This window comes from Haliotis cracherodii, unplaced genomic scaffold (genome assembly GCF_022045235.1).
Source record: "Haliotis cracherodii isolate W230 unplaced genomic scaffold, xgHalCrac1.p SCAF_1, whole genome shotgun sequence".
Taxonomy (NCBI): domain Eukaryota; kingdom Metazoa; phylum Mollusca; class Gastropoda; order Lepetellida; family Haliotidae; genus Haliotis; species Haliotis cracherodii.
Genome location: NW_027266264.1, coordinates 50,354,029 through 50,367,828, shown reverse-complemented (window position 1 = coordinate 50,367,828; position 13,800 = coordinate 50,354,029). Strand labels below are relative to the sequence as shown.

Here is a 13,800-nt window from a genome sequence, read left to right as displayed (position 1 = left end):
CGCCACAGTCAGCAATATTATTGCTTGGTAAAAAAATGGTGTCTTAATTTGGCAGGTAAACAGTTGTTGATAGAGCAGACGTCAATGAATACCAGTGACACAAGATAAAATAATGCAACAGTTATACAGGTTTGTGTTTATCAGCATTTGTACAGTGAACATAAACTATAAAATTAGATTCTGAATTTTGTGATCCATTGTCCTTTTGTGGCAGTCACAGGTTCTGTTTGACTGTGTCAACTGACCAGTAAATCACTTAGTGTGCATATCCTATATATATATATGTATAATGTAATTCTAATGACATATCATGTTCTCATTTTATTTGTTATAATTTACAATGTTCTTATTGAGTATTATTGTGCATTTCAGGGTGTAAAAGTATAACACACTTGTCAAAAAATAAAACGAATCACATCCGTATCACTTTCTTGACATTTATTATTTTATCTTTGATAAAAGTTTGTCATATATAAGGCAGAAGGATAACATGCATAACTGGCGGCATGTAAGTACTACTGGTGGCATGTAAGTACTACTGGCGGCATGTAAGTACTACTGGCGGCATGTAAGTACTACTGGTGGCATGTAAGTACTACTGGTGGCATGTAAGGACTACTGGTGGCATGTAAGGACTACTGGTGGCATTGGACTAAACACTCTTTTTGTTTTTCTAGATATTGGATATTGAACTGGTGGATCAAATTCCGTATTTGTCGAAAATATAATAAAACATCTTTTGTCAGTGATTTACATGCGCACACACTCACCCCCCCCCCCCCCCTTTTTATTTCGAAAAAAATCTTTATTTCTGTATAAATTACCACCAAAGACAATAAATAGATCTTAATTGTGCACCCTCCCTTTTAAAAAAGCTGTATCCGCCCCTGCATTACCATAAGAATGTACCATTGTATGGTTCTGGCTGTATCATAAGTAAAGCATGGAAGCGATATTGAGAACCTCTGATTGCATCATGATCAACAATGTTTATATATATTATTGGGCATCTTCATGGTATTATCATACCGTACTTTGTACTTTCTACAATATCAGTATATTTGTACTACCTCTCTTTTATTGGTACTAGTCAAGATTTGCAAGACCATGATAGACATCAATTGTCAAAGGTGTGGTCCATAACAAATGTTGAGGATATATATTTGTTATGGAATAGCTGATAGGTACTATTCATCAGTACAACTGCAGATTGTTTGGGAGATGTTTTCAACCCATATCAGATGATAATTTAATAGCATGCAAGATATTTTTGACTGTGTTTTAGTAAACTCTGCAGAAAAATATATGCAAAAGTAGTAAAATCGTAAATATCTGACAGAGTGTTGCCGACATCCATACAAAATGGTCCTTGGATTGGGATTGATTTGTGTGGAAAGAATGAGGTACTGCAGAAATTTGGGGAAAAGATGGAAAAAAATTATATAAGAAGATCGCAAAAACAACCACGCGAGAGTCTGGTGATGAAACACACCAACGTGCATGCACGTGCAACATCATATGTTGGGCAAAAAAACTGTTGGGTTTTCATTTGTGTGTCATCACAATCTTACAGCAAGTGAAACATGCCGACTGACGGAAGTCCAATGCAACAATACCATCGGCTGACTGCACACTGGAGAATCATCTTCAGCAGAAGCCAGATTTTTCCACATAGCACCAAGCACCATCAGACACACAGGACAACATGGGACCTTCCCAGATCCAGTCGACCACATATCACTTCTAAAGCACAGAACAGAATCATACGGCTACATCACTTATGTGAAAGAACCACCACCTCTACAACTATGGTGATACATGTACTAGGATTGCATAGGATATCAGCCTAGACAGTGAAGGTATTTGTACCTGACAACTAGTTGAAGGTGTCATTTTGACGAACTTGCATTGTAGGCTGCAACGTCAATGGTGTCAAGGTCACAGTAGCGCCACAAGTTTGGTTTAGTGACGAGTCATGTTCTTATGCTTCGCTGTGCGGCTGGTAGACTTCGCGTTTACAGGTGTGGGGGGGGGGAACGTTGCGCACAAAACTGCATACAGGAACTGGACACATTTGGTGGTGGTAGTGTGATGATGTGGGTAACCATCTCCTACACTAGAAGAATAGACTTTGTGCAAGTTCTGGGAAATTTAAAGGCACAACATTACACGGATGAGATTCTTCGGTCAAAAGTCTTTCCCATTATGCAACAAGCGAACATCATTTCAACAAGACAATGCCCGACCTCACACAGCAAGACTGACAACCAACTTTTTTTCTGGAATCACAACATCTAGGTCCTGCCATTGCCCTCCAGGTCTCCAGATTTAAACCCAATCAAGAATTTATGGGATGCACTGGATCAACGACTGTGAGCATGTCAGCAACAACAACAGAATCTCCGTCAGTTGGCACATGCATTACAGGCAGTGTGGGGCAACATTCCCCAGGCCACAATTCGGGATCTGTTTGCTTCCATGGGACAATGATGCCAGTCAGTTTTGGACTCTAATGGTGGCCATACAAGATTTTGACAACAGAAGACCTTCACCTTAAAAACTGTTCCATGTGTGCCATATGGAGCCTGAGTCAATGACAATGATGTGTACCAATTTTGAACAATTGATTACCATCTGTTGATTATTTATATGATATATAAAACATATATCTAAAATGACTTTTGCATTTGTTTCTTTTGCCGCGGATATGTTTTCTTATAAAAAAAATATTTTAATATAATTATCATTCACTATTATCGTACAATGAACTTCAGTAATACATCCAAACTGTTTCTACATCAATGGTTTCATTAATGGACAATATAGAGTCAGTGAGTGAGTCAGTTTGGGGTTAATGCCACTTTGCGCCCCCTCAGAGATGGCAATGATTTGAAAATTATGTATCATAAGTATAACAAAATAGATAGAAACATATCATGATATATCCATTAATGATACCAAATAGCTGTTACCTTAAAGCACACACTAAATATGTTTATCATTGAGCTGTTGAAGATTTCAGTCATTGTATTGTGCAATGGCCATAAATTATTGTGATTTATTTAAAGGACATTAAAATGAAAAAAAGATTCTATCATTCACAAAAATTTTATAGTAACTGTCATTCCATCATAGAAATGAATACAAAGTTTTGCCCATAGTTTAACAGAGGTATTAAGGTTCTCTGTGTGTATAATATTATAACGGTTACGGTGGGTTACGGTGACACCTCACGGTACTCCAAACCCTACAAGCAGCAGGTCTGGAGGTCAGATGAGGGCAGAGTGCAGCTGGGAGTTGTCTGCCCTTACATCATGTTACTCCAGTAGGAGATATCACAAGAGACGTACCCCATGTGGTGTATCTTACCAGGCCAGATCAAGGTTTGGGTCGGTGTGCTGCTTGTTATGGCTGCAAGTCAGTCGGTTTACGAGCGGATCTGAAACATGGTGACCTTATGATGCCACCTGGATCTCTCGTTGAGATTTACAACATCCGGAAATTTATCAAATCAAAAGTGTTTATTGGAAGCGGAGATTCAGGATGTTGTTCCAGTAAGCTGGTACCAGCGTCAAACTTGGCTCATGTTGAAGGTTTTCTACACTGATGTACTGGGAGAATGCTTGTTACTTGTGTCGGAGACTGTCGGGGGGTGATGAGTCTGGGTTCCTGGCAAGTGCGCTTCAGCTCCCAGTGAGATGGAATCTGAGCTACTTTTATCTTATGTTGTAGATCTGAACATTTTTGAATATCATTGCAGTGGGACCTGCTAAATTACGGTGTTAGTTCCTAATCAAACATTTCACTGGTAGACTCAGACTACCAGTGTAGAATGTTGACTGTAATTAGTAAGCTGTTTGTAGATGATCAAGAAGAGGGCACCTTCAACCAGAATATGTTAAGACACCAAGATGTGATGGCTACTTATATTTTTTTCATCTGTTTATAATCTATACAAATATAATATGACCTCCCAAAGATAACACCTTCCTCAGAAGTTTTCAAGCAACAGTTAGAAAACACATTACATCGATTTCAGAATAAGGGTTGGTGCCACCACTTGATTGGCCTGGAAAACAAATATTATGAGTCCTAAGAAAATTCAGAAAGAATTATCCTGTAGTTGTGATTCATGACTAGACTGTACAAATATAACCTTGTTGCTGATGGAGACCAACATGCATGTAACATTCACAGTGCCCCATGCTGCTAGTTGCATCTCACAGCCTGAAGTGATAGAGGTCATAGATATTTAGATGTTATAGCACACGCATAGTGCTGACGAGCCAAGGCTAGCTCATACACACTATAAATCTAAGATTCAAACCCATGATCAGTAGATCTTAGACGCCTAAGTTGACATGGTCACCTGTGTGGCCCCCACTCCTATCCCCTACCCCAAGTCATAGAAGTCACCACTCATATGTCTCTTATTAGAAGGCCCACAATATAATTTAACTAGAACAGAAACCATGCATGGACCTCACTATACATCCGAAAAACCAAACTGTCACAAATAAGGAAATGATAAACAGATGATTCATTTACTTGCTAGTACATCACAGCCTCTAATACGAAAACTAGCTAAATATATTGATTAAAGTTTTGATCTTAGATGATGTTCAAAAATTTAAAATTACATGTATCAATGATAACAGTAAACAGAGATATATATGTTCATCTTAGTATACACCCATTTAGCATTGTTGTCACTATGAACTAACAGTTACATTCATGTGAATAAGCATATTGTATAGATGATCTCAACTGCTGCTTATTTGCAATGGAGCATGGGTACGATTCATTGACAGAAATCTTTACAAAAATAGCAGACCCCCATTAACCCAGACAGTCTAGTGTCTGTCTAACCTGCAATGTAATGACTCCATACATACACACACACACACACAAGGTTTGGTAGGGTTAATAATGGGTTTCATCTACATTTGTCCAAAATGAGATGTTACCAAGGTTACCAGGGTCTCTGACACTATTAAGCTTGACATGAAGGGTGCATGCAAAACACATTCAACAAAATATCTATCATCTAGCCAGCCTGTGTCGGCCTCATCGAGAGATGCTCCCGTAATCACATAACGTCATTGATCTGAAAAACATGGGACACAACCATGCTGCATTGGGCTTTAAAGATTCTGATTCCAGTAATTCAATAATGTCCCAAATGGTGCCCTAATTTGGTAACAAAACTGCCCATGTAAAAGCAAATACCATAAAGTTGATATCCATGATCATGATCTCAAACAAAAAATGTACTCTCTCACTGTGTAGGACAGAGATCTTGTTTACTCAGCTCAATAAGTCTCAGACAAGAAAGAAAGGTCACTTATTTGAGGATAACACAAAGATGCTTAATTGTGTGTATTCATCACAATGCAAGAATTCTTTTGCGCCAAATATTCATCAAAGTAGACACAACAAATAAAAACTGTCAGTCCCATTCAGAATAAATAATCAATTGAAAATGACCACGTTTGATCTCTCCAACCTGGTCACGGAGTTCAGCAAAAACAATTTTTAAACTTCACCATAATTTCCCTATACAATGTGAGAGAAAGCATAAAATTATCCACGGGCAAAAGTCGTTGCTAGATCAATGATCCCAGCTCTTGTGGCATTAAAATCATGATTTGCAATGTGGTGATAACAGACCAAAGGGCTCTGACCGATTACCCACAAAATTAGACAGCAATTAAAAGTACAGTGATGCCTTCTATGGGGCCCATGTTGAACACAGCCATGTGAGATGTACACGAGAGGTGAATCGATTTCAACAATCGTATTTCCCACATGCGATCGTTATAAACTCTGTTTCAAGGATTGAACCAACATGCATATAATACACTATCAACTGTGCCAGTTTTACACCACAATAGCGTCCTGCCAGGAATCAATAGTAAAACAATAGTACTCTGGCCTCATCTTCCGCTCCCAAGTGGAGAACGCAATCACATATCCAACTATGGTATAAAGATTTCAAATGTACAAATAGAGACTTTTCGACATATAACAAACATGGCAGCCGAAGGGCACTTCACAACAATGGCTTGAATGAGACTTGGGAGAAATCCTCTTAAATCTGAACAGAAACCATTTCATTTTGTTTAGATATGGCGACCACTAAGCGCGGAAACGGCAGGTCACTGAAGTACAGCTCTAATTGTTGTATGTTAGAACCTATCGACCAGTGCCAGTCAATGAAAAGCATCAACGAATTGATGTGGATTTTCAGAGAATAGAAATAAACACCAATATTCATCGAGTATTTTTTTTGCGGTGGAACCACTAAAACCTTAATCACGTCTGGCATTGTGTGGCATAAAAATCAAGCAATGTTATTCAAACAACAAATTTATTATCTCTCATCAACCAGAATAAAACCCAAATCTGTCAAAATAATCTGTAACTCTTTTTTTAGGTTGATGCTGTGTCTGTACACTGCCTCAGTGCTTATCAATCAAATGTCACTCACAGCTACACTCGCTTCACTAGCCATATAAAGATTATTTGCATTGTGATACAATATAGGTATCAAAACAAACTAAAACGGGAACTCTGATTTTAATTTAAACAAAGACCTCAGGCCCCAGGTGTTATTTGGGAGGAAACAACAGAAAAAGCAATTAGTGACTTTGTTGCAGATTGCGAAAAGAACAAGAAGGCATTTCGACATGATGACTACTTAACACGCCTTACAACTTGTGATGAAATGCTTTCTAACCACAAGGACCTATTGTGTGCCTTCATCTCAACTCCGCACAATCCATTTATGAACCTTATTGCTGGAAAAAAGGCCAAAGCTTTAAAAATTCAATATCTTTCTTTGTAAAGTCCCTTGCAGCATTTGGCTAGACACACACATCAAACTGGCCTGTCACATGTGATTTTCACTACTGAGACGTTACATAAGCTGACTTTAATAGACACAATGCTTGTGGTCAACAATTTGCTCTTTATCTACTGAGATAAATCACTTTTACAATGGAAATTGATCAATATCAACCACATTGTTTTACATTCTTTTTTGTTGAATGAGACTGATTTCTGTTTGATGTGGAAATAAACAACTTAGGAAGCATTTCTAGTGATGTGCAGAAACGTTGTTAGTGAAAATATATGGACGTAGAGAAAGGCTTAATTAAATATATCACTCCAATAACAAGAACGTAAAAGTTTAAACTGCATCAAAAACAGTTCCTGCAATTTTCTTGTTAAATAATGAGAAGAGGTTTAACATATAACCAATATCATCATAATAGATTAGCTTTAAATTCGGAAAACTTTCTCTTCGGAACGACGTTATTGTTCAGCAGAATGCTGATTTCCTCTCTTTACAGATTTCAATCATCAAATTATTTTTCAATCGTTAAGTCAAAATGGTGTATAAGATAGCCAGGCAGAACACACAGTGATCAAACTGTTGGGGGGCATTTTGTCAAATTTTCTAAATGCAGTGAATCAGGTACAAGAAATACTTAATTCAATGATCACAACAACAACAAAATTGAGAGCAAAATATTTTCCATTGTTGCACATAAAGGATCTTTATGAAAAATAATTTTCACAAGATCTCTGACAACAAAAAATCTATCAGCTAACTTCTGCTTAACAAAAAGAATAATCAATTAACCAGGCTTATTTCATCCTGTATTAACTCACAGCTGTCTAATATGTAACATCTCCAAGATTTGGTTGGTTGACTCACAGCTGTCTAATATGTAACATCTCCAACATTTGGTTGGTTTACTCACAGCTGTCTAATATGTAACATCTCCAACATTTGGTTGGTTGACTCACAGCTGTCTAATATGCAACATCTCCAACATTTGGTTGGTTGACTCACAGCTGTCTAATATGTAACATCTCCAACATTTGGTTGGTTGACTCACAGCTGTCTAATTGTAACATCTCCCAAAATTTGGTTAATTCACAGCTGTCTAATATGTAAGATCTCCAACATTTGGTTGGTTAACTAACAGCTGTCTAATATGTAACATCTCCAACATATGGTTGGTTGACTCACAGCTGTCTAATTGTAACATCTCCAACATTTGGTTAATTCACAGCTGTATGATCCACTGACATTTCAAAAAGTATTTAATCTATACTTTACTTATTCACAAGCATTAAGCACATAATCAGGGACATATTCTTGAGTATACACAATTGGCAGGAGGAAAGAACCCAGAAAATGAACAACTGATTAGAATTGATTATGGATTGATATCATGACTTGTACCTTCCCTAAGCAAGGTTAGAGCTGCAGGGAGGGAGACAGTTTGAGACAACTGCCAGAGGCTATCGCAGGGTTTGGAACCATTGATCAGAAGGTTGTGAAGAAATGCACTGATTTGTAGAGTAAGGGAGATAACTCCATTTAACTGGCAGTGTTCTAAATGCCACCATTGCGGTGATGTTTAATTGTGAATGAGGGGATAATTCACTATAAAAGTCATTGATCATTCAATTTCATACACAGTTCTTTTGAAACTGGTTTTATAAATCTGCAAATTTCAAATATTTGTTTTCTGTGAAAATTAAGATGATAAATTTTCAAACTTCCAACACCAATAAAATCCTTGCTCTGTCTAGATTCTTAAAATTATTTACAAAATTGAAATATTCATTTTTATACATATAGAAAAATTGTGAAGGAAAGACATTATAAAATAAAGGGTTCATGATTACATAAGTGCAATTTGTTTAAAAAAAATCATTTTGCTCTAGTCTGTTGAAATTTACATTTTAATGCAAATAGATACTGTACACAGTTGTACGTTCATCATTTTGCCAATCATGCTTCACATTGTCTGAACAATCCTGAAAGGAATATGACACAAAACTCAACAAACCTGTTATGGCAAGATTATGATTGGCACCGGATGCTATGTACGTGACAGTTTTGTCAATGTCGACATCGCGAGGAACTACCGCCTCTTCTCGGCTGCCGATTCCAATCTGACCGTGTGCGTTACTCCTGTCAAAGAAGAACAGTAAGATAAAGCACATTGTTATCAGCTCATGACTTATGCGTAATGACAGTTACTTGACCAATTTGATCAGATCCATGTCTTGGACACATAAGATCACTAAGATACAATTTTCCACTTGAGTAATCATCAGTTGAATTCCCTAATAGAATTTACTCAAATCAAAATATTAAACTGAAAAAAGAATGAACAATTCAAAAACAGAAAAAGAGAAACATTTTCAACATTATTTAATAATCTCGTAAATCAAATTCACGTACAATTTCAGTTTTGTATGTTTAAGGTTGTATGGAAATGAACATGTATCAAGTAATTTAGACACAGAAAACTACAGTATTCTTAAAATAAGCCAATAATTATTATGAAAACCACAATCACTATCGTCCATTTTCTGTCATGATCTATAATTTAAACCCTGGGGATTAATACTGAAGAAACTAATCTTGGAAAAATCGTGGCTAAATAAAGGTTTCCCCCTTTGACTATGACTGAGGGAGTACCATCGCAGATATAGAGATTCATCATTGTGTTTCCCCATCATAGCGGTCGGGGCATCAGACCTTATTAATTCAATCATTTTCATACAGACACCATCTGCGAGTCTGGGAAAAGCGTTTGCATGACAACTGCTTTCAGATATTGAACATTCAAGCAACAATAAATGAATGAACTCTTCTTTGGTCAAAATTACATTAAAAGACAATTTGCTGTCGATATTTTGAGAGATTGTGAAGGAAAGAAATTATAGAGCTGCATAGGAATGACACATTTCTCAAAACAAAGGGTTCAAGATTACAAAAGTGCTATTACAATTTGTTTTAAAAAATATTTTTTGCTCTAGTCTGTTGAAATTTACAAAATTTCCTCCCTTGAAGCTGTAATCCATTTACTGATAAAAGAAGATTTCTTGGATTTTGTTTTATTTTCATTACAATAAGAACACATCAGTCTTATCTGAGTCAATATCAAGTTTGAAGGAGTATAATCCTTAACATCACATGGTGTGTCATAAACAGAAATTGTTGTCTGAATGCAAACTGGGCTGGGATTTCTACATGTAAAACCATAAGAGGCGACTAACGGGAATGGGGTGGTCAGGCTCGCCGACTTGGTTGTTTAATGTCATTGTATCCTAATTGCATGGGTCAATGGTAATGATGCCAATCACTGGATTGTCTGGTCCAGACTCGATTAATTACAGGCCACCTTCCTATAGCTAAAATAGTTCTGAGTGCGCCATTAAACAACAAACAAACAAACATATAAAAGCAAAATGTTTAACACTGACAAACAACAGTGTGTAATGATTAAATATTAATATACATCATTAAGTCAGTGATGTATGTATTTCTCAGATCACAGTTGCCAACAGATCCACCACTCGTACCAGAAAACTAAGTTACCGGTACAGAAGTCTTAACAGGAGGAGGTTCATAAGTTTAATTGATACCTTCAGTGTTGTGGGTTGCCACTCTTTGAAATGTAATGTTCAGGGGGACGGATGTGCTCACATTTCTTAATTGACACCTTCACTGGGGTCCATGTTATTTATCATCCACTTGGGTGGACGGTTCTACCACTGAATGCAACCAACTTCTGAGATAATAAACACCGCAGGAACTGAGAAATCAACATTGTTTATCTAAGTGACAATGTTATATACTAATCAATCCATTAGCCCTGTTTCAAACTTCAAACTATGTACAGGACTGTTGATTGTCTATGTTAAGGTGTGATAGTAATGTCAGTCATTGCCCTAAGATGACTTTGTGCACTTGGTTCCTGGATGAATAGAACTAGTTCCATTACAGACGATTATTCATCCTATCCGAGTTAATATCGATAGTTCATTGTATTTTCCTCCTGTAAGCATTCGTCCCTACCCCACAGCAGCCAGAGTTCCATCGCTGAAGAGAAAGAGGGTGTGTTTATCTCCGCTTGACACTTGTGACACGTGTCGATACATCAAGAACTTCATCAACTTCGGCTCAAGCTGCAATGACATCAAACAAAAACAGACGCCTGCATTATGGGTCTGCACTGCATCAAAATTGGGCAAGGAAATATCCAAACAACAAAAACCTTTCTCTGAATCATATTGGAAGACATTTTGTCAAAATGTTACAAAAAGTGTTGACATTTAATTTCTTTTGCATATTTTGCAAAAATTTGTGATTAGATGGCCTTCAAGCTTACTTTCAGAGAACTGAAGATTAGTGAACGTAATAATGCTCACTCAGGACTTTGACATAAAGCTCTTTTGTTTAATTGTTGAAAGCGATGCTCTTAGTCACAGTCAATGAGAAAGTGAGTTAGGCTGAATACCGCTAAAACAGTGTTTCAGTTATATCACGACATGTCAGATAATGTGTGAGGAAAGCCCGAAGAGATGCAGGTCTCAGACATTTACCTCTTTTGTTAAACCCAGGAGCAGTGACATGACGCTGAGCAGTCTACATGGAGAAACCCTTGTGATAGCATGATAGTATATGGAGGTGATCCAACTAGTGGTCAACAATGTGAGCAACAAACCATGCAGTCAAGATAAGATACTCCTGGTCAGCCAGGTGTGTGTATTCAAGACGAGACAGCTAGGTACTATGTGAACTCTGCAACCACTGCAGAGCAATCCATCTAGACTAATGTCCCCTGATCCTATGACAACCACACTGAACTGAGGCCAACTTCTGCCCCAGAATTCCAGCAGAGCATCATTAATTACTCAACTTAAAGTCTACCATGAATTTTAACATTCTGATATTGATAATCTTATTTCAGAAATTGTATCAAAGAATATGATGACATGTTTAAATGACATAGCTGTAACTTTGTAGAACACCATAGGATATCTTCTATATCAACTGACTGCTCATTTTGGGTAAATCACATGTATATACGCGGTCATAAATTACGATGCTGAATTTAACCTGCGAGTCTTCGCTCTAGCTGATATATTTTCTCACGGGTTCATAATTCTATATACACTGATTCACAAAATAGCGCTTCGTTGTTGATGGCAACATATAACGATCATTATGAGATTAAAAAACCCCACGAGAAACAGCTTCCCACATTATGAAAGTGGATGACTGTTTTGTTAAATCTTTATTAGAAATAATAATGACTTTTTCAATATAATTACAATGTTTTTCATCTTACATTTTTGAATATCTGCGAGTACCGGCACATGTCTTGCAGTCTGACTTCGCAGTGTTTTTTGCCTTTCAATTTCTGGTTCGGCTTATCTGCGGGTCATATCATTTTCTTTCGTATTTCAATGGTCAAGTTAACACCTCGGCTTATCTACGGGGTCGGCTTATCTGTGGTCATATACGGTACATGTAATAATTGAAAGAGGATATTTCTTAGGGTTTTGTTAGTTTAACATGCCTCTCCTTGCTGCAATAAATACCCAGATTGTAGGATACTGCTAAATGCACATTATCCCTAGCCGTAGACACGGAAACACTTTGTCAGTGGTGGATTCACAATGTTGATGCAGCATGACGAAGCTCTATGCTTCTACACAACAAAGCTCTTGTTGTTCATCAATGTCAAGCCTGACACTGACAATGACATTGCAGCATACATTGAGCTGGGATGCATGCGAACATGGAAAAACACGGAAAACAGATGGATAAATCTACAAGCAGGTATGTGCAATACATTTCCCTGCAGCTATAACCAGGAAGATTACATCTACAGGTATGGTCAAAGGGAGATAAGTCTGTAAGGCACAGGTGTTGCAGTTGAGTTTGGGCAATGTTAGTGCATGTTAGAAACTTCAAGTACTCCACAAGATACACTTAAAGGGGCACTGATCTAACGCAATTCCCCGGACTGGTTGTTGCCTTTGTTATTGTTTTTTCCCCGTAAGTACCCGGATGATACGCAACGCAACTGAGCGTGACCAGAGACTGGGCTACCGTCTGCAAGGACAGCTAAATACACTTGGAGGCCGGAGGCAATATTTGTTTTACGAATTTTTGCATTAACACTGATTGGTTAACTGTGATTTCGACAAAGGGCGCATGCAAATTAATTTCTTCAGCCTAAACAAACAGACAAAAAGAAAGGCGGAGCTCATCGGATTTGGAAATACCCCAGATGGTTATAGTTTAATACTAAAAAAAAGTATCTATTCAGTGAAAGCATTTTCGGATTTCGGATTGCGTCGATAATACGACTACTACTCTCTTGTTGTCATCCACGTTTTCTGGTATAACCCTACATTTGTCGTCATTCACTTGATGCTCAGTTAATGAATTTATTACAGGTACAATTAGTGGTAGCACCACTTAGATTACCTAACAAAGGTTCCCATTTGGCATTTATTGTGTCTGGGGTAATTATTCAATCTAAATCCAGGTTTGAAGTGAGGTGAAATGTGTGTTATGTAATATGCACGTGGCAGACCAGCAAGAGGTGAATGATCAATTGATTTACTTTTTTTTGTAAATCAACGGATCGTTCCAAGTCATCAAAGGATTAAGAAAATACGTTGATTGATTAATTACTGTTATCTTGCACAGTGGATATGTCAAAAGTGAGTGTTTACATGTCTAGGTTTACTAAAACAAAGGTAATACACTCATATCAAGGCGGGAAGTGCCGATGTAAAAACAACATACTTTGTTCAAAGGGTTAACTGATAATACGTTGATTGATTGATCATTGTTATCTATCACTCAATGGATTTTTTAGGAACCGTGGACGTTATGAAAATAGTTGTCACGTGGGCTTTCTCAGCCGACCATTGAGACTTGGCACCTATGTAAAACACCTGAAACAA

At 37.4% G+C, this 13,800-nt stretch overlaps 1 protein-coding gene across 2 annotated transcripts in view; it reads right to left on the bottom strand.

Annotated features, from left to right (window-relative positions):
• The window catches only part of LOC139479023 (uncharacterized), a 190,168-nt gene that overhangs the window by 113,873 nt on the left and 62,495 nt on the right, over positions 1 to 13,800 (bottom strand). For both annotated transcript variants that reach the window (XM_071261760.1, XM_071261767.1), the window contains exons 5-6: positions 10,892 to 11,001; positions 8,871 to 8,995 (exon numbers count right to left, since the gene is read on the bottom strand). In XM_071261760.1, the coding sequence (XP_071117861.1) occupies positions 8,871 to 8,995; positions 10,892 to 11,001 (235 nt within the window). The remainder of the gene's footprint in view (positions 1 to 8,870; positions 8,996 to 10,891; positions 11,002 to 13,800) is intronic.